Raw genomic sequence first — 19,607 nt, 5'->3', positions numbered from 1 at the left:
GTGGAGCTCTTCACGGCAGGGAGCTGTGGAGCCCAACTATATTTAAGGCTAAGGTTGATAGATTCTTGATTGGTCAGGGCATGACAGAATATGGGGAGAAGAGGGAGATTGGGGCTGAGAGGAAAATTGGATCAGCCATGGTGAAATAGCGGAGCAGACTCGATGGGCCAAAAGGCCTAATTCTTCTCCAATATTTTCTGGTCTTACGGAATCGTGGAGGAATCCGGGGGTGGGGGGGGGGCTGCTAACTACATGCTTAATGGTACAATCTCCTTGGAGTCTGTTGGATGCGGAGACTCCTGGGGTGATAGGTGAGGACAAGAGTAACTCTATCTCTGTTAGGGCCGCGGGATGTTGGGATAAGTGCCGGCATTCGGGAAATTGAGGAGATGTGGGCCAGGGCAGCATCAATGGTGGAGGAAGGGAAACCCCGCTCGTTAGAGAGGAAAGACATTTCTAATGTCCTGGAAGGGAAGGCCTCATTCCGGGAACTGATGCTGCGGAGGCGAAGGAACTGAGAGAAGGAAATAGCATTTTTACAGGAGGCACGGTAAGAAGCGGTGCTATGTAGTCAAGATTACCGTGGGCATCGGCAGGTTTATGAACGATGTCGCTTGACAGTTTGTCTCAAGAAATGGAGACAGAGTGATCGAGAAAGGGGAGGGGGAAGATGTCAGAAATTGCCCAAAGTGAATTTAAGGGTCGGGTGTAAGTTCGAGGCAAAGCTGATGAAATTGACGCGCTCAGTGTGAGTGCATGATGCGGTGGTCGGTACCGGAGAAACAGCCGGGGAGTACTCCTGGCGAAGGCTTCGAACATGGACTCGCCAGCGAAAGGGCAGGCATAGCTGGGCCGTGCGGGTGCCCATGACTACTGTACCTCTCAAGTCCGGAGAAAGTGGGAGGAGCTGAAGGTGCAAGGACCACTTCTGCCAGACGGAGGAGGGTGGTAGCGGAGGGGAATCGGTTGGTTTTATTTGTTAGGAAAGAAGCAGGGCGCTTTAAGGCCTTCTTGATGAGAGATTGAAGAGTATAGGGACTGAATATCCATGAAGAAAATTAGGCGGTTAGGGGCAGGGAATTGAGGAGATCCTGTCCCGGATGAAGGTGTGAAGGGACTGAACGAAGGGTGATAGAATGGAATCGAGTTCAATGGAGCAGGAGCCGGCAGAGACAATAGGCCTGCCGGCCAGCCCAGCTTGTGAATCTTGCTTTGGAAGCCGAAGCGAGCGGTACGGGATAAGGGAACTGTGAGCTTGGTGGCTATGGGCGTTCCCCAGAGTTGATGGTGTCGGAGACAGTCTTGTGATGGTCCGGGGGAGGGGTGGGGTCTTCTTCAGAGGAGGTGTCTGAGAGTTGCCGCCGGGCCTCAGCAAGGGTATAGGTCGGTGCGACATCTGCCTTGCTGACAGGCGTAGTTTCTGGACTTCTCCTTTAAGACAGTTGTTACATTTAGGACGTCACAAATGCGTTGACTGGCAACTGCGTTGATATTAGATCAAGGGCTTCATCGCGGTTAGCTGCTTAGCAGCCAACGCTTCTTAACTTTCAGGTTGATCTTTCATCAGGTTAGCCCTTCCGCAGTATATAGGTACGAAGCAATTTCTGCCTTCAGTCATGACTACCGGTAGTTAGTTGTTGCAATGGATTGAGGTCTCCGTCTAATCAAACTTTTTTAAAACATATGTATATGCATATTAAAATACCAGATTTAATGTTGCACCTATAATTTATATATTAACAATGAAGTTACGGTTTGGATAACATCTTATCAACATGTTCCTTTATCGTAGAGAGCCGCAGGGACTGCTATGGAAATTGCTGTTAATGGGAGTGACATTGGCTGCTGATTGTCCATCTATGTGTATTTGCGAACCTTTCAAGGTAACTTGCAAAGGCAAAGGTTTAAATGCTTTTCCAGAAAGCCTTCCATTAAACACCAGGCACCTTGATCTGTCAGACAACAGTATCTCCGAAATCAATTCTCTGGAACTCAATCTGCTCGTTGATCTGGTGCACCTGGATTGTAGCCACAATGCAATATCGGAGATTTCAAAGCTGGATTTCCTCTCTGGCATAAAGCTAGTTTATTTAGATTTCAGTTACAATGCCTTGAAACAAATTGGCTCGACGACGTTCGAAAGTTTAACTAACCTGATCGTGCTGAAGGTCAATAATAACAACATAAGCAAAGTGTACCAGGGCGCCTTTGAGACAAACATTGGACTTCGGGTTCTTGATCTCAGAAACAATAGTCTCTCATTTTTTAACGTTTCATTAATACGAGGCCTTCAAGGACTAAAATCCGTGTACTTGTCTGGTAATCCCTGGGATTGTCAATGCACGATTAGACTGCTGAGTCAGTGGTTAAAGGAAAGCAAAGTTACTTTTCCAGGTGAGGTTCAGTCTCAAAATCTGTATCATTATCTGTGTTTATGTAATTTTGGAGAGATTGTAAGTTACCTGTTGTGTGCTGCCTTCAAGGCTAACAGTTGCAAGACTGAATTAGCAGAGACTGAGAAACCTAAATACTTGAATTAAAGTTATGAAGAGAAACAAAATGTGTAAAAATAAGTAGTTTGAAAAGCTGGTTCTTGAGTATTACTTCACTATTCACTATGGAAAAGGATCTTGTTGATTGTAGGGATGACTTACAGCAGACTGAAAAGCTTGAGCATGTAGATATTAAGAAAGAGGATGTGCTGGAGCTTTTGGAAAGCATCAAGTTGGATAAGTCGCTGGAACCGGATGAGATGTACCCTGGGCTGCTGTGAGAGGTGAGGGAGGAGATTGCTGAGACTCTGGCAATGATCTTTTCATCATCAATAGGGACGGGAGAGGATCCATAGGATTGGAGTGTTGCAGGTGCTGTTCCTTTTTCAAGAAAGGGAGTAGAGATAGCTCAGGAAATTATAGACCAGTGAGTTTTACTTCAGTAGTTGGTAAGTTGATGGGGAAGATCCTGAGAGGCAGGATTTATGAACATTTGGAGAGGTATAATATGATTAGGAATAGTCAACATGGCTTTGTCAAGGACAGGTCGTACCTTACGAGCCTGATTGAATTTTTTGAGGATGTGACTAAACACATTGATGAAGGAAGAGCAGTAGATGTAGTGTGTATGGATTTCAGCAAGGCATTTGATAAGGTACCCCATGCAAGGGTTATTGAGAAAGTAAGGAAGCATGGGATCCAAGGGAATATTGCTTTGTGGATCCAGAACTGGCTTGCCCATAGAAGGCAAAGAGTGGTTGTAGATGGGTCATATTCTGCATGGAGGTGAGTCACCAGTGGTGTGCCTCAGGGATCTATTCTGAGACCCTTACACTTTGTGATTTTTATAAATGACCTGGATGAGGAAGTGGAGGGATGGGTTAGTAAGTTTGCTGATGACACAAAGGTTGGAGGTGTTGTGGATAGTGTAGAGGGCTGTCAGAGGTTGCAGCAGGACATCGATAGGATGCAAAACTTGGCTGAGAAGTGGCAGATGGAGTTCAACCCAGATAAGAGTGAAGCGGTTCATTTTGGTAGGTCAAATATGACGGCAGAATATAGCATTAATGGTAGGACTCTTGGCAATGTGGAGTATCAGAGGGATCTTGGGGTCCGAGTCCATAGGACACTCAAAGCAGCTGCACAGGTTGACTCTGTGGTTAAGAAGGGTGTATGGTGTATTGGCCTTCATCAATAGTGGAATTGAATTTAGGAGCCAAGAGGTAATGTTGCAGCTATATAGGACACTGGTCAGACCCCACTTGGAGAACTGTGCTCAGTTCTAGTCGACTCACTACAAGAAGGATGTGGAAGCCATAGAAAGGATGCAGAGGAGATTTACAAGGATGCTGTCTGGATTGGGGAGCATGCCTTATGAGAATAGGTTGAGTGAACTTGGCCTTTTCTCCTTGGAGCGACAGAGGATGTGAGGTGACCTGATAGAGATGTATAAGATGATGAGAGGTATTGATCGTGTGGATAGTCAGAGGCTCTTTCCCAGGGCTGAAATGGTTGCCACAAGAGGACACAGGTTTAAGGTGCTGGGGAGTAGGTATAGAGGAGATGTCAGGGGTAAGTTTTTTACTCAGAGAGTGGTGAGTGCGTGGAATGGGCTGCCGGAAGCCCTGGTGGAGGCGGATATGATAGGGTCTTTTAAGAGACCTTTGGATAGGTAAATGGAGCTTAGAAAAATAGAGGGCTATAAGTAAGCCTAGTAATTTCTAAGGTAGGGACATGTTCGGCACAACCTTGTGGGCCAAAGGGCCTATATTGTGCTGTAGGTTTTCAAAGTTTCTATGTTTCCTGGATTTTACCTTAGAACAGAGCAAAGTGTAATTGATTGAATAAACAGATTTGTTTTCATCAGGAAAAAAAAACCAAAAAGTGGCAGCGAAGTCCAAAGTTTTAGCCTTCCAATGAAATGGAGAATGGACTTGTTTGGTTCTGATGAAGAATCTTAGAGAAAAATGTATTCTTTCTTTCAGATGCAGACTGACTTTTATGCTGCAAATTTTGCATATTTCACATTTTTGCACAATTAAGAAAAGGAACTGAGCAAATCACTTCCCCCTCCCCCCAAACTGGGTTTAAACAAGTTTGTAAAAATAAATGAAGGTTTCAGTTTGCATGGAATTTCAGCTAGATTAAGATCTCATCAGATAGAAGGGGGGAATATGAGATGTATTCTACAAAAATGTGGCAGAAATAGAATGAATTAGGAAGAACTGCATAGGCATGGGCAATCTGCTGCAAAATATGGGCTCACAAGAGACTGCAGATCTGAAATCTGCAGCAACACAAAATGCTGGAAGAACTCAATGGGAGGGAAATGGGCAGTAGATGTTTCAGGTTAAGAGTAAATGTCCATTTTCCTCCATAGATGCTGCCTGAGCTGCTGAGTTTCCCCAGCGCTTTGTGAGGGGCATCATCTGGCATTTTGGCACTGAGTAGTAAACCACAAGGATAATAAAATACTAAGCAAGATAACTACAGTAAATCAACGTCAATGGATCTTCAAAGAGCATAGTGGAAGTTTTAGCTTTGCATCGAGTTCTGCCTACTGAATGCAAAGCTAGAAAGAAGAGATTGTTTCAAGCTATGGAAGCATCCAGAGAAGAGAACAATATAATTTCCAGTATCAGATCTGTATTAGCCTCCCTATCTTAGAAAGCTAATCTCCGAATGATCTTTAGAGCTTTATAGAGAAATACATGGCAGGAAATAGCACTTTGAGGTGCAATTTCTAATCAATTGTGTAGCTCATATTGAGAAGTTCTTCAGCCAAAATGGTGTAGTGTAGGCTTGGAGAGGGGGTAGAGCATGTGAAAACAATGATTGGTGCATTATAAAGATACAATAATATTACTTAGGGTGATTAGCACACCTTTTATCATCTTTGTCCCTTTGCAGAATAATGGTACAGGCATGGCTTTGGGAACTGTTGATGTAGATATTTGCTAAGCTTTTTTCTATGTGTACCTGAGCAGAACTGTTTCATTGTAAAAGCATTTTTAAAAAGCTTCCAGTTTTTATATGTTACAATAGTTTTGCTGTCTTGCTCTACTTAATAAAAGGTAGACTTATAACTTGTAAACTTCATTGTTAAGTTCTATTTTAACCTTCCTTATTTCCTTCTATTTAAGTTAAGGTTTATGTTATCGTATCATTGAATCTTGTGACAGTTATTAATATGTCTACTTTCAAATCTGGAGTTTCATGCAAAAACTTTAATTTTACAAATAGATATTTGGTGTAATCTTCATATAGGAATAGGTCATTTTAAAATTTAGTAATATTCTTGGTTAATTAATAAAAGTAACCAGCACCCTATGTAAAAGATCATAAACTATATGTATAATACGCCTTTCTTGACTTCCAAAAGCAAGTCTAAGCTCTTTATCTACTATTTGTGATGACATAACAGATTGTGCAGTAAGACATATTCCTGAGTATATTAGAAAATATGGTAACCAATGAAAATAAGAGGAGTTCATGGATTGAAGTCCGTGTATTTGCCTGTTAATCTCTGGGAATGTAAATGCAGGATTAAATTGCTGAGTCGGTGTTTCCATGCAAGGTTCAGTCTCAAAATCTGCATAAATATCTGTACTTGTATACCTTTGGTGAGTTTATAAATTATATATTTTGTGTTGATTTTAAGACTAATAGCTGTGAGAAAGACTGAATTAGCAGAAATCTGAATAATTGAATTAAAATTGTGTGAAGAGAAACAAAACTAGATTAAGTTTTTAAAAAATAATTAAAAAGTTGGTTCAGGCCCATACAGGATTTGACCTGGCCCAAAAGCGAGCAAAGTGCAATTGACTGAATGAGTTGTTTTTGTTACATGAGAGAGTAAAGAGAAAAAAGAGAGGAAATGCTCAAAATTTCAGTTGTCCAATGAAGATAGAGAAAGGGTTATGTTGCTTCTGGTGAAGGGTTAGAATAAAAATAAAGGGAAGCTATAACTGATTTAAGGTTTTCAAACAATCTTATTGAATACCAAGGTGAGGTGATACCAAGTTCGACATGATTAGTATCTTGTACCTGTAGAATATATTTCAGTCGAAAGAAGAAATGATCAATTGTACCTCACTTATGTACTTATGAGCATCCTGTTATTCAGTAGAGGGATTTAGACACAGAAGGCTGTGCTGCAGACTTGCTGCCAGTTATGTATAAAGATGCAACCATCTTTGACATTCTAGAAAAGAAACCGATCAGCAAACAGTATTGAAATTGCAGGCTTTGTCCTTCAGTGTTGATTTGTTTTGTGGTGATGAACTACATTAACAGAGCACAGGCACTCTCTGTTCTAACTCCCCCACAGTGCCAACTAACCAAAATAAATCAGTACGGCCTTGCTATTGGCTCCTTTTTATAAAAAATAGATAATACCACCTACAGAAAAGATATTCATATAAACAAAAAACAGAAAAATACTGAACAACATATTGAGTTCTGCACATATTCTGATATTTGCTATTCATCCATTTATTGGGAGAGTGATGTTTATTATGTGTTGGTGATACAATTAAATCCTTAAGTAAAATGTAATTTCAGTTGGCAGTGCCAAAATGAGATTGCCTGTTTACCTTCTGACTGTTGACTGATTAGGTACCAAACAGATCAATTGCTGAGCATAAAAATAGTATTACAGATCGGTTTCATTTTTCAGGAGGGCATATGGGCTTGTAATCTTGAATGTACTTGTATTCAAGTAAGCAGCTGTACAGTGACTATATTTGGGGAATTTCTCTCCAACATAAGCTCTAATCCTGACATTTTGACATGAGTCAAACATAAATTTGGTATGTTGAACTCCTGTTTTACTTTTCAACAATCATTTTGAGGACGACAAAGTCCCACGTGGGTGGCTGGTCAAGATGGTTCAGTCACTTGGCATTCAGGACGTGGTAGTAAATTGGATTTAACATTGGTTTAGCAGGAAAAGCCAGAAGATGGTAGTAGATGGTTGCCTGTCTGACTGGAGGCCTTTGACCAGGGTTGTGCCACAAGGACTGATGCTGGGTTCATTGTTATTGATATAGATCTCTATCAACAATCTGGATAATAATGTGGTAAACTGGATCATAAAATTTGCAGATGATGCTGAGGTTGGGGGTATAGTGGACAGCAAGGAAGATTATCAAAGCTTGCAGCAGGATCTGGACTAGCTGGAAAAATGGGAGGTAAAATGGCATGGAATTTAATGTAGACAAATGTGAGTTGTTGCATTTTGACAGGACAAAATCAGAATAGGACTTACAAAGTGAATAGTACAGTAATGAGGAGTGTGGTCGAATAGAGGGATATGGGAATACAGATTTCTAATTCCTTATAAATTGCATCACAAGTAGATAGTGTCATAAAGAGAACTTTTGGCACATTGGCCTTCATAAATCAAAGTATTGAGTACAGGGGTTGGGATGCTATGTTGAAGTTGTAGAACATGTTAGCAAGGCCTAATGTGCACTCTGGTCACCTACCTACAGGAAAGATAGCAACAAAATTGAAAGAATAGAGTGACAATTTACAAGGATGTTGCCAGTTCTTGAGGACCTGCGTTATAGGGAAAGGTTGAATAGACGTATATACAATGATGAGGGGTATAGATATGGTAAATGACAGCAGGCTTTTTTTCACTCTAGAATTCTAGGTCATGGGTTAAGAGTGAAAGGTGAAATGCTTAAAGGGAATTTCTTCAGTCAGAATATGGTGAAAGCGTGGAACAAGCTGCCAGTGAAAGTGGTGGATGCGGGTTTAATTTCAACACTTAAGAGAAGTTTGGATTAGTACATGAAGGGTTTGGAGGTCTATTGTCCAGGTGTAGGTCGATGGGCTGAGACAGAATAATAGTTCGGATTGGACTAAGTGGGATGAAGGGGCTGTTTCTGTGTAGTTGTGCCCTATGACGCTAATCCAGAATACATGTAAAAAGTATGTCAAAAATTTTTGTTTATCATTCACAAATATTATTCAAATTCATCTTAATAATAGGTCAACATTAAAATATGTTGTTTAATCTCAAGGTGAGATCATGCACTGGTTAATGGTCCTTTGAAAGTGCTGGAGTGGAGGTAAACCAACTATTGCAAAGAGCAGTAAACTCAGTCAAATTCCCCACACAAAAATGTTTCAAGCACTGGCTAAAGCCTTCACTAGAGCATATGAGTTTTGACAAGGGCCGCGCAGGCATTATAGTGATGAGGGTGCGGAAACTGCAGTTGCATTGTTGCTCCTAGAGTGGGAGATAGCTAATCAGCAATTCACTGAGGAGTTGCTATAGAAACAGATTAGTCAGCTCACTGAAATGTGGGAAATTTAAATTACTCAATCTATCTGCTACCATGGTGACCTGCTAATAATATGAGTGATTTTATATATTTGGTCTTGTCTAATCCTTGACAGTAGTAGGTTTTGCTTGGCTTACTTCAAAAAGATTCTTGTCCCAATCACACACATTAGAAAACACAGTATCTGCATATTTGAACCTTTCCTCATCAGGAGATTAGTAGTAGGGTCATTCACGATTTGTAGTGCAGCCTTTAGTGTCATCTACAAGACCTCAGATAGGAGAAGTCCATATTCACATGCAGCAGGTACTGGACAATATTTAGCCATGAAGGCGTTGAGTAGCTAATGAGTCACAAATGCCAAGCAATAGTCAGCATTAAAGAAAGCCATCTAATATTGTTGTCCAAAAGCATCAAGAATCAATATATTGACAAGTCACATCTTCTTATGACATTAAGGAGACAACTCAGCCCATTATGGGTTGATGCTAGCTCACTGAGCAATCCCATTCCCTCTCTAACTTCCCTTGTAACTTATTCTCTCCAGATATACATCAACATCCTCTAAACTAGACACTAAGGAGCAATATACATAGTCCAATTAACCTACCAACTTGCATGTCTGCAGAGCGGGAGATGGCAGAGTGGGTTGGAAACATTTCCGTGGGCTTTATGTGCCAGTTTTAAAAAACAAGTGGAGCCTGTCGGGACTTGTCTGCGAAGTGGGAGATTATGGTGTGAGTTGGAAACAGTTCTACGTGGACTTTAAGCGCCAGTTTTAGAAAGCGAACGGGGCTCAGTGGGATTTGTTTGCACAGCAGGAGATTACTTGGATTAATGGTAACAAGGGTTAATTAGCAAGGATAATAAAAAGAAGTGGGGTTTGAGAGGAGTGGCCATTTTACAAGTGGACAGTGTTAGAGTGGTCAGGCTTGGGGGAGAACAGGTACCGGCTAGAACTCAAGTTTGAGAAGCTAAAGGCATAACAAGTGCAGACAGAATGCTTCTCTTCTGAGGTGTGAAATTTTGTACCAAACTGTCTCCCTGATAACTATATCTGCAGGAATTGGAAGTGCACCCGAGTTCAACTCCTGACTGACAAGGTTAAGGAACTGGAACTAGAGCTAGATGTATGCAGGACCATCTGGGAGGCTGAAAACTTCATAAATGAATATTTTACTAAAGTGATCACACCCAGAATGCAGGCTTCAGACAGTAGATGGATGACCATCAGGAGAAATGGGGGTGGGGAAGTAAGAGGTCAGTGCCGATTTCCTCCTAGCAACGAGTATGCCCCTTTGGATCCTGCTGGAAAGGAAAATGACCTAGCAAGGCACAGCAGCAGCAGTAGCTAGGCCAGTGGCATTGTGGATAGCTCTGAGGCTCTGCAGGGAGAGGTAAATTTAGGCAGAGTGCTAGGTATAGGAGACTCAATAATTAAGGGGATGGACAGGAGATACTGTAGCTGTGAAAGTGAAGCCACGATGATGAGTTGCCTTGCAGGTGCTAGGCTCCAGGAGTTTCTCCGGGGGTGGGGGGGGGAAGTAGCCAGAGGTCATGAAGCACATTGGCAGCAATGACATGGGTAGAAAGAGGGAAGAGGTTCTACTCAGTGAGTAAAGGGAGTTAGGGGAAAAGGCTGTAGAACAGGGCCTCGCAGGTAGAACTCTCTGGAATACTCCCGGTGCCATGTGCTAGTCAGCACAGGAATAGGATGATAGTACAGATGAATTACTGGCTGAGGACATGATGCAGGAGGGAGGGTTTCAGATTTTTGGATCATTGGGATCTTTTCTAGGGAAGGTATGACCTGTACAAAAAGGGCAGGTTACACCTGAACGCAAGGTGTAATATCCATATGAGCAAGTTTGCTGGAGCTGTTGGAGAGAGTTTAAAGGGTAGTGGGAGCCAGACTGACATAACGAGGATGGGGAAGTTGGTATACAAGTTAATGTGGTGTGTAGTGGAAATGTGAGGATAGGCAGGTAGATGATTGGAGTCAGTGGGATGAGATGAAGTGTAACTTGGGACAAAATACAAAATCAAAAAGGGTGATGAATACCGAATACAGAAATCAGAATCAGGTTTAATACCACCAGCATATGTTATCTTTGTGGCAGCAATGTAATACGTGATAATAGAGGAGAAAAGACAACTGAATTATAGTGAATATATCAGTTAAATAAGCAGTGCAAAAATAGAAAATTTTAAAAAAAGTAGTGAGGTAGTGTTCATGGGTTAACTGTTCATTCAGAAATCAGGTGGTAGAAGGGAAGAAGCTGTTCCTGAACCATTGACTGTGTACCTTCAGGCTTCTGTACCTCCTCCCTGATGGTAACAATGAGAAGGGGACATGTCCTAGGTGGTGGCGGTTCTCAATGATGGATGCAGGCATTCTGAGGCACTGCTCCTTGAAGATGTCCTGGATACAATGGAGGCTAGTACCCATGATGGAGCTGACTAAGTTTACAACTCTCTTCAGCTTACTTCGGTCCTGTGAAGTAGCCCTCCACCATACAAAATAGCTATGTAGCCAGTTAGAGTGCTCTCGACAATACATCTGTAGAAATTTGCAAGTTGTTTCGATGACATACCAAAACTCCTCAAACTTCTAATGAAATATAATTGCTGTCATTCCTTCTTTATAGCTGCATCGATTTGTTGGGTCCAGGTTAGGTCCTCAAAGATGTTGACATCCAGGAATTTGAAATTGTTCACTCTCTCCACTTCTGATCTCTGTATGAATTCCGATGTGTGTTTCCTTATCTTACTCTTCTGAAGTCCCCAGTTTATTTGAATGTACGCTGTATACAGAATAAGGCAGATGATCTTGTAGTGTAGTTAGAGATTGGCAGGTTTGATGTTGTGGGCATCATGTAGTTGTGGCTGAAAGAAGATCATAGTTGGGAGGTTAACAGCCAAGGATACACGTTTTATCAAAAGGGTAGGCAGGTGGGCAGAGGGGTGGGGTGGCTCTGCTGGAAAAAAATGAAATCTTTATGGGTAGAGTTAAGAAACTGCAAGGGAAAAAAGATCCTGGTGGAAGTTATATAAAGATCCCTTGGATAGTAGTCAGGATGTGGGATATAAATTTCAATGGAATATAGGATAGGCATGTAAAATGGCAATGTTATAATGGTCATCGGGGATTTCAATTTGCATGTAGATTTGGAAAATCAGGTTGGTGCTGGATCCCAAGAGAGGGAATTTGTAGAATGTCTAGGAGATGTTTTTTTTTTAGAGTGGCTTATGGTTGAGCCCACTAGGGGAAAGACAATTCTGGATTGGGTACCGTGCAATGAAACAGATTTGATTACAGATCTAAAAGTAAAGGGACCCCCAGGAGGGAGTGATCATAATATGATACAATTCACCCTGCAGTTTGAGAGGGAGATAAAGTCAGATGTATCAGTATTACAGTGGAGTAAAGGGAATTACAGACACATGGGAGAAGAGAAGTTGATTGGAGGGGACAGCAGCACAACAACAGCTGAAATTTCTGGGAGCAATTCAGAAGGCGCAGGATAGATACATCCCAAAGAAGAAGTATTCCAAAAGCAGGAAGACAAACCGTGGTTGACAAGGGAAGTCAAAGCCAGTATAAAAGCAAACAGGGCATATAATATAGCAACAAATAGTGGGAAGTTAGAGGATTGGGAAGCTTTTAAAAACCAACAGAAGGCAACTAAAAACAACAGGAGAGAAAAGATTAAATATGACGGTAAGCTAGCCAATAATACAAAAGAGAATACCATAAGTTTTATTCAGATATAAAGTGTAAAGGAGAGGCAAGAGTGGATATTGGACTGCTGGATAATGAAGCTGGGGAGGTAGTACTGGACGACAAAGGATTGGTGGATGAACTTAATAAGTATTTTGTGTCAGTCTTCATTGTGGAAGACGCAAGCTGTATGCCAAAAATCCGAGAGTGTCAGGGTGCAGAAGTGAGTCCAGTTGCTATTCTAAAGGAGAAGGTGCTTGAGAAGCTGAAAGGCCTGAAGGTAGATAAGACAATCTGCATTAGATGTTCTATACCCCAAGGTGTGGAAAGAGGTAGCTGAAAATATTGTAATGATCCTTAAAGAATCACTAGATCCTGGAACAGTTCTGGAGGACTGTAAAATTGTAAATGTCACTCTACTCTTTAAGAAACATAGAAAACCTACAGCACAATACAGGCCCTTCGGTCCACAAAGCTGTGCTGAACATGTCCTTACCTTAGAACTACCTAGGCTTACCCATAGCCCTCTATTTTTCTAAGCTCCATGTATCCATCCAGGAGTCTCTTAAAAGCCCCTATCGTTTCCGCCTCCACCACTGCCACCAGCAGCCCATTCCATGCACTTCCCTTAAGAAGGGAGGGAGGCAGAAGAAAGGAAATTATAGGCCAGTTAGCCTGACTTCAGTGGTTGGGAAGATGTTGGAGCCCATTATTAAGGATGAAATTTCAGGGTACTTGGAGGTGTTGATAAAGTAGGCCAAAATCAGCATGGTTTCCTTCAGGGGAAATCTTAACTGACAAATCTGTTGGAATTCTTTGAAGATCTAACAAGCTGGATAGACAAAGGAGACTTGGTCGATGTTGTGTACTTGGATTTTCAGAAGGCCTTTGACAGGATGCCACACATGACGTTGCTTAACAAGTTAAAAGTCCATGGTATTATAGGAAAGATTCTAGCATGGATTAAGCAGCGTCTGGTTGGCAAAGAGTGGGAATAAATGGAGCCTTTTCAGATTGTCTGTTGGTAACCACTTATGTTCCCCAGGGTCTGTGTTGGGAACACTTATTTTTATGTCATATGTCAGTGATTTGGATGATGGAAATGATGGCTTTGGGGCCAAGTTTGTGGATGATATGAAAGAAGATGGAGGGGCAGGTAGGTTTGAGAAGCAGGAGCTGCAGAAGGACTTAGATTAGGAGAATGGGCAAAGAAGTTGGAGATGGAATGCAGTGTCAGAAGTGTATTTTCATACATATTGGTAGAAGAAATAAAAGTGTAGACTATTTTCTAAGTGGAGAGAAAATTCAAAAATCTGAGGTGCAAAGGGATTTGGGAGTCTTCGTGCAGGATTCCCTAAAGGTTAATTTGCAGGTTGATTCTGTGGTGAGGAAGGCAAATGAAATTCATTTTGAGAGAACTGGAATACAAAAGCAAGGACATAATGTTGAGGCTTTATTAGGCACTGGTAAGGCCTTGGAGTATTGTGAGCAGTTTTGGGCCTCTTATGTAAGAAAAGATGTACTAACATTGGAGAGGGTTCAGAAGAGGCTAACAAGCATAATTCTGGAAATGAAAGGATTACCATATGAAAACAAATTGCTGGCTCTTGCCTGTACTCTCTGGAGTTCAGAAGAGTGAGGGGGGATCTCATTGAAGCCTTTCAAATGTCGAAAGGCCCTGATAGAGTGGACGTGGAGAGGATGTTTCCTGTGTTTGGTGGGGCAAGTCTAGGACCAGAGGGTACAGCCTCAGAATAGAGGGATGTCCTCTTAGAATGGAGATGGGGAACTTCTTTAACCAGAGAGTGGTGAATCTGTGGAATTCGTTGTTACAGGCTGCTGTGGAGACCAAGTCATTGGGTACATTTAAGGAAAGGTTGATCAATTTTTGTTTAGTCAGGGCATGAAGGGTTATGGGGAGAAGGCAGGAGAATGGTGCTGAGAGGGAAATGGAACAGTCTGATGAAATTGTGGAGCAGTCTTGATGGGCCAAATAGCCTAGTTCTTCTCCTATATCTTATGGTCTTGTTGTCTTAAATCAGCCATGATGGAATGGCGGAGCAGACTCTAATGGCCGAGTGGCCCTAATGCTACGCCTGTGTCTTCTGGTCTTACGTCTTTGGGAAGAATGAGGAAGTTGGAAAGCTTGGATCATCACAAGGAAAATGTGTGAAGTCTGGGCAGGATGCGCAGCACACATATGGCATCAGCTGGCAGAATTGCAGTCAGGTAGCTGGATATGTGAAGCTGTGCCAACATTGCACAATTTCTGTAAGAATTAGAAAGCCTTTCTATGGCCTGCATCCATCTGTGAGCTGCCCAAGCTCACTACTTGCCTTTGGAAGTGTATAAGATCCTGAGGGGTTTTGATAGCCCAGATATGGAGAAGATCTCCACTTGAGAGAACAAGGGGCAGGGGAAGAGGAGATGTCACTGAAAATAAAGGATTGCCATTGAGGATAGAGTTGAGATTTTTTTTTTCTGTCTCAGAGGACCACAAAGGACTTTATCAGGACTGATGAAGGGTCTCAACCTGGAACAAGTTCTAATTGTAGATGCATACAAATTATTTTCTTTTCTTGCTTGTATTGTTTACAGTAGTAAGTGAGACTAGAATTAGAGGACATAGCCTCAAGATTTGATAGTAGTTGATCAGCCATGATCTCAAAATGGCGGTGCAGGCTCGAAGGGCCGAATGGTCTACTTCTGCACCTATTGTCTATTGTCTATTGTCTATTGTCTATTTGCGAGAATAGATTAAAGTTGGAGATGAGGAGAAACTGCTTTTCCCAGAGGGTTGTGAATTTGTGGAGTTCTCTGCCCAGGGAAGCAGTGGAGGTTACCTCATTAAATATATTTAAGACACAGTTGATGTTTGCATAGCAAGGGAATTAAGGATTACAACAAAAAGGCAGGTAGGTGGAGTCAAATCCGTGGCTAGATTGGCCATGTTCTTATTGAATGGTGGAGTAGGCTCGATGGACCAGATGGCCGACTCCTGTTCTAATCTAATGCTCTTATTGTTGGTTGTGATTCGATGTGATTCTGTGAACAAGTAAACAAAAGGAAATAATTTGCTTTTGATTCGCAGATCATGAAGACACTATCTGCTATAGTCCAAAATCAATGGTTGGAATCCCAGTCTCTGGAGCCTTATACAAGATATTGCAGATCTGTCTCACACCTCTGGATTACTTCGACTATATATTTTTCGTAGTGGTTGGTTTTGTAATATTTATCAGTGGCATCATTGTAGCCTCAATCACAGGTGCAATCATGGTCTGTTTGGAGCGTCACAGGAGGAATACAGAAAAAGAAGAGATAGAAATAGCGATGTATCAAGCAGAATGGTCTACAGTGAGACTTAACAATATCAAAACATGATAAAGGTCTTCTCAGGAACATCCTGTCACAAGGAACTCTTTATCAGTAAGGTCATTGGTAGGATGGTTCATGTTATGAGTTAAATTAAAATGAATTATTTGCTAACCAATGGATCAATATAATGAACAATGTAGAAAACTCAAGGGCATCACTCAGCAAAATCATCATGGTTCAATTATGTAATACATTCTTTGCAATTTATATATTTTCGGAAGCACACATTTATTTTGTAAGCTATATGCCAATAAAATTTATTATACATTTCCAATACTATTGACTTTACCATACGAATGACTAATGTGTATTGTGTGTTGAGAACAAAAGTCCCCTTTGGCCTGCTTATATACAGATATAGTCAGATTGACACCTAATATGATTCAGCACATCAAGGCATTTCTGATCTTACTTTTCCATACAATTTTCTCAGAGATAGAAAGTAGCTGGATACAGCTGCATGAATGGCGGGGGCCTAGCAAGTTCCCCATTGGATATCGCTCACTCCTGGGGAAGATTGCTATTTGAATAATGGAGATGGTGTTCAAGAGCCACGAGGTAATCTTGCAGCCCTGTAAAACTCAGGTCAGACCACATATGGAGTATTGTGTTCAGTTCTTATCACCTCATTATAAAAAGCTTTAGAGAGAAAGCAGAGATTTACCAGGATGCTGCCTGGATTACGTCCTATCTGTACAGAAAAACCTAATTCTATCATTACCAGCAAACTTACATGCATATTGGATAAGATGTCAGGAAGGGGAAGTCGAGAGTACACTGGTCCTCATCAAGGGATCTGCAGTGGAAAGGGTGGGCAGTTTCAAGTTTTTGGGTGTCAGTATCTCTGAAGATTTATCCTGGGCCCAACATATTGATGCGATTACAAAGAAGTCACGACAGCACTTATATTTCATTATGAGTTTGAGAAGACTTGTTACGTTACTGAAGACTCTCTCAAGTTTCTATGGATGTTCCGTGAAGGGCGTTCTAACTGGTTGCATCACTGTCTGGTCTGGAGGGACCACTGCACAGGACTGAAAAAAGCTGCAGAAGGATGTAAACTCAACTCAGCCAGCTCCATCATGGGCATTAGCATCCCAAGCATCGAAGACATCTTCAAAAGGCGATGCCTCAGAAAAGCAACATCCATCATTAAGGAGATGCTTTTTTCTTATTGCTCCCATCAAGAAGGTTCAGGAGCCTGAAGACACACACTCAAGGTTTCAGGAACAGCTTCTTCCCCTCTGCCATCAGATTTCTGAATGGACAATGGACCTATGAACACTACCTCACTATGCTCTTTTTGCACTATGTACTTATTAAAATATATATATACATATATTTCTCATTGTGATATAGTTTCTATTATTACGTATTGTAATATACTGCTACCACACAACAACAATTTCACAACATACGCCAGTGATATTAAACCCAATTCTGATTCTGATTCTGAAGTGGAAACACTCATTTTATCTATTTCTGCATACCTTGACACTGTTTTATTCCCCCCTTGTTCAATCCCTTCCCACCTATGTTCGTGACACTTCTCACACTTTGAATTTTTTAAATGATTTTAAGTTCCCTGGCCCCCACCGCCTTATTTTTACCATGGACGTCCAGTCCCTATATACCTCCATCCCCCACCAGGAAGGTCTCAAAGCTCTCCGCTTCTTTTTGGATTCCAGACTTAATCAATTCCCCTCTACCACCACTCTGCTCCGTCTAGTGGAATTAGGTCTTACTCTCAATAATTTCTCCTTTGGCTCCTCCCACTTCCTCCAAACCAAAAGTGTAGCCATGGGCACCCGCATGTGTCCCAGTTATGCTTGCCATTTTGTTGGCTTTGTGGAACAGTCCATGTTCCAACTCTATACGGGTATCCGTCCCCCTCTTTTCCTTCGCTACATCGATGACTGCATTGGTGCTGCCTCCTGCACGCATGCTGAGCTTGTTGACTTCATTAACTTTGCCTCCAACTTTCACCCTGCCCTCAAATTTACCTGGTCCATTTCCGACACCTCCCTCCCCTTTCTTGATCTTTCTGTCTCCATCTCTGGAGACGGTTTATCTACTGATATCTACTGTAAGCCTACAGACTCTCACAGCTACCTGGACTATTCCTCTTCCCAACCTGTCTCTTGCAAAACTGCTATCCCCTTCTCACAATTCCTCCATCTCCACCGCATCTGCTCTCAGGATGAAGCTTTTCATTCCAGGACGAAGGAGATGTCTTCCTTTTTTAAACAAAGGGGCTTCCCTTCTTCCACCATCAACTCTGCTCTCAAACACATCTCTCCCATTTCCCGCACATCTGCCCTCACCCCATCTGCCCACCACCCCACTCGGGATAGGAAAACCTCACCTACCACCCCACCAGCCTCCGGGTCCAACGTATAATTCTCCGTAACTTCCGCCACCTCCAACGAGATCCCACTACCAAGCACATCTTTCTCTCCCCCCTTTCTGCTTTCCGCAGGGATCGCTCCCTATGCGACTTCCTTATCCATTCGTCCCCCCCATCCCTTCCCACCGATCTCCCTCCTGGCACTTATCCTTGTAAGCGGAATAAGTGCTACACCTGCCCTTACACTTCCTCCCTCACCACCATTCAGGGCCCCAGACAGTCCTTCCAGCTGAGGCGACACTTCACCTGTGAGTCGGCTGGTGTGGTATACTGCGTCCAGTGCTCCCAGTGTGGCCTTTTATATATTGGTGAGACCCAACGCAGACTGGGAGACTGTTTCGCTGAACACCTATGCTCTGTCCGCCAGAGAAAGCAGGATCTCCCAGTGGTCACACATTTTAATTCCATGTCTCGTTCCCATTCTGATATGTCTATCCGTGGCCTCCTCTACTGTCAAGATGAAGCCACACTCAGTTTGGAGGAACAACACCTTATATACCGGCTGGGTAGCTTCCAACCAGATGGCATGAACATTGACTTCTCTAACTTCCATTAATGCCCCTCCTCCCCATCTTACTCGATCCCTGACATATTTAGTTTTCTCCCCCCCTCCTTTTTTTCCTTTCTCTCTCTGCCCATCACTCTGCCTGTTCTCCATCTCCCTCTGGTGCTCCCCTACCCCTTTCTTTCTCCCTAGGCCTCCCATCCCATGATCCTTTCCCTTCTCCAGCTCTGTATCCCTTTTGCCAATCACCTTTCTGGCTCTCAGCTTCACCCCACCCCCTCCGGTCTTCTCCTATCATTTCGCATTTCCCCCTCCCCCTCCTACTTTCAAATCTCTTACTATATTTCCTTTCAGTTAGTCCTGACGAAGGGTCTCAGCCCAAAATGTCGACAGTGCTTCTCCCTATAGATGCTGCCTGGCCTGCTGTGTTCCACCAGCATTTTGTGTGTGTTACCCTCATTTTCTGCAAGCTAGAAGAAGCTAATACTATTGTCACCATAATGAAAATCATTAATTAAGGAGATTGAGAGGGGATCTGATTGCAACTTATAAGATTATTAAGGGATTGGACAAGATAGAGGCAGGAATTATGTTCCAGATGCTGGGAGAGTCCAGTACCAGAGGGCATGGTTTGAGAATAAGGGGTAGGTCATTTAGGACAGAGTTAAGGAAAAACTTCTTCTCCCAGAGAGTTGTGGGGGTCTGGAATGCACTGCCTCAGAAGGCAGTGGAGGCCAATTCTCTGGATGCTTTCAAGAAGGAGCTAGATAGGTATCTTATGGATAGGGGAATCAAGGGATATGGGGAC

General features: G+C 42.4%; 1 protein-coding gene across 1 annotated transcript; it reads left to right on the top strand.

Annotated features, from left to right (window-relative positions):
* The first annotated feature begins 1,775 nt into the window (after positions 1-1,775).
* lrrc52 (leucine rich repeat containing 52) lies at positions 1,776-16,031 on the top strand. The gene is made up of 2 exons (XM_073062417.1): positions 1,776-2,394; positions 15,601-16,031. The coding sequence occupies exons 1-2, from the start codon at positions 1,776-1,778 to the stop codon at positions 15,891-15,893; spliced, it is 912 nt and encodes a 303-aa protein (XP_072918518.1). The 3' UTR covers positions 15,894-16,031.
* Positions 16,032-19,607: the final 3,576 nt, after the last annotated feature.

The sequence above is a fragment of the Hemitrygon akajei genome, chromosome 12 (genome assembly GCF_048418815.1).
Source record: "Hemitrygon akajei chromosome 12, sHemAka1.3, whole genome shotgun sequence".
Lineage (NCBI taxonomy): Eukaryota > Metazoa > Chordata > Chondrichthyes > Myliobatiformes > Dasyatidae > Hemitrygon > Hemitrygon akajei.
The sequence above is the reverse complement of the archived record's forward strand: the minus strand, read 5'-3'. Positions and strand labels throughout refer to the sequence as shown.

What these genes read in the sequence shown, in the direction of transcription:
- lrrc52 (XM_073062417.1), top strand. Translation starts at nt 1,776, where the DNA reads ATGTTCCTTTATCGTAGAGAGCCGCAGGGACTGCTATGGAAATTGCTG. An exon ending in AAGCAAAGTTACTTTTCCAG is followed by an intron (nt 2,395 to 15,600) that starts GTGAGGTTCAGT and finishes TTTGATTCGCAG; the next exon opens with ATCATGAAGACACTATCTGC.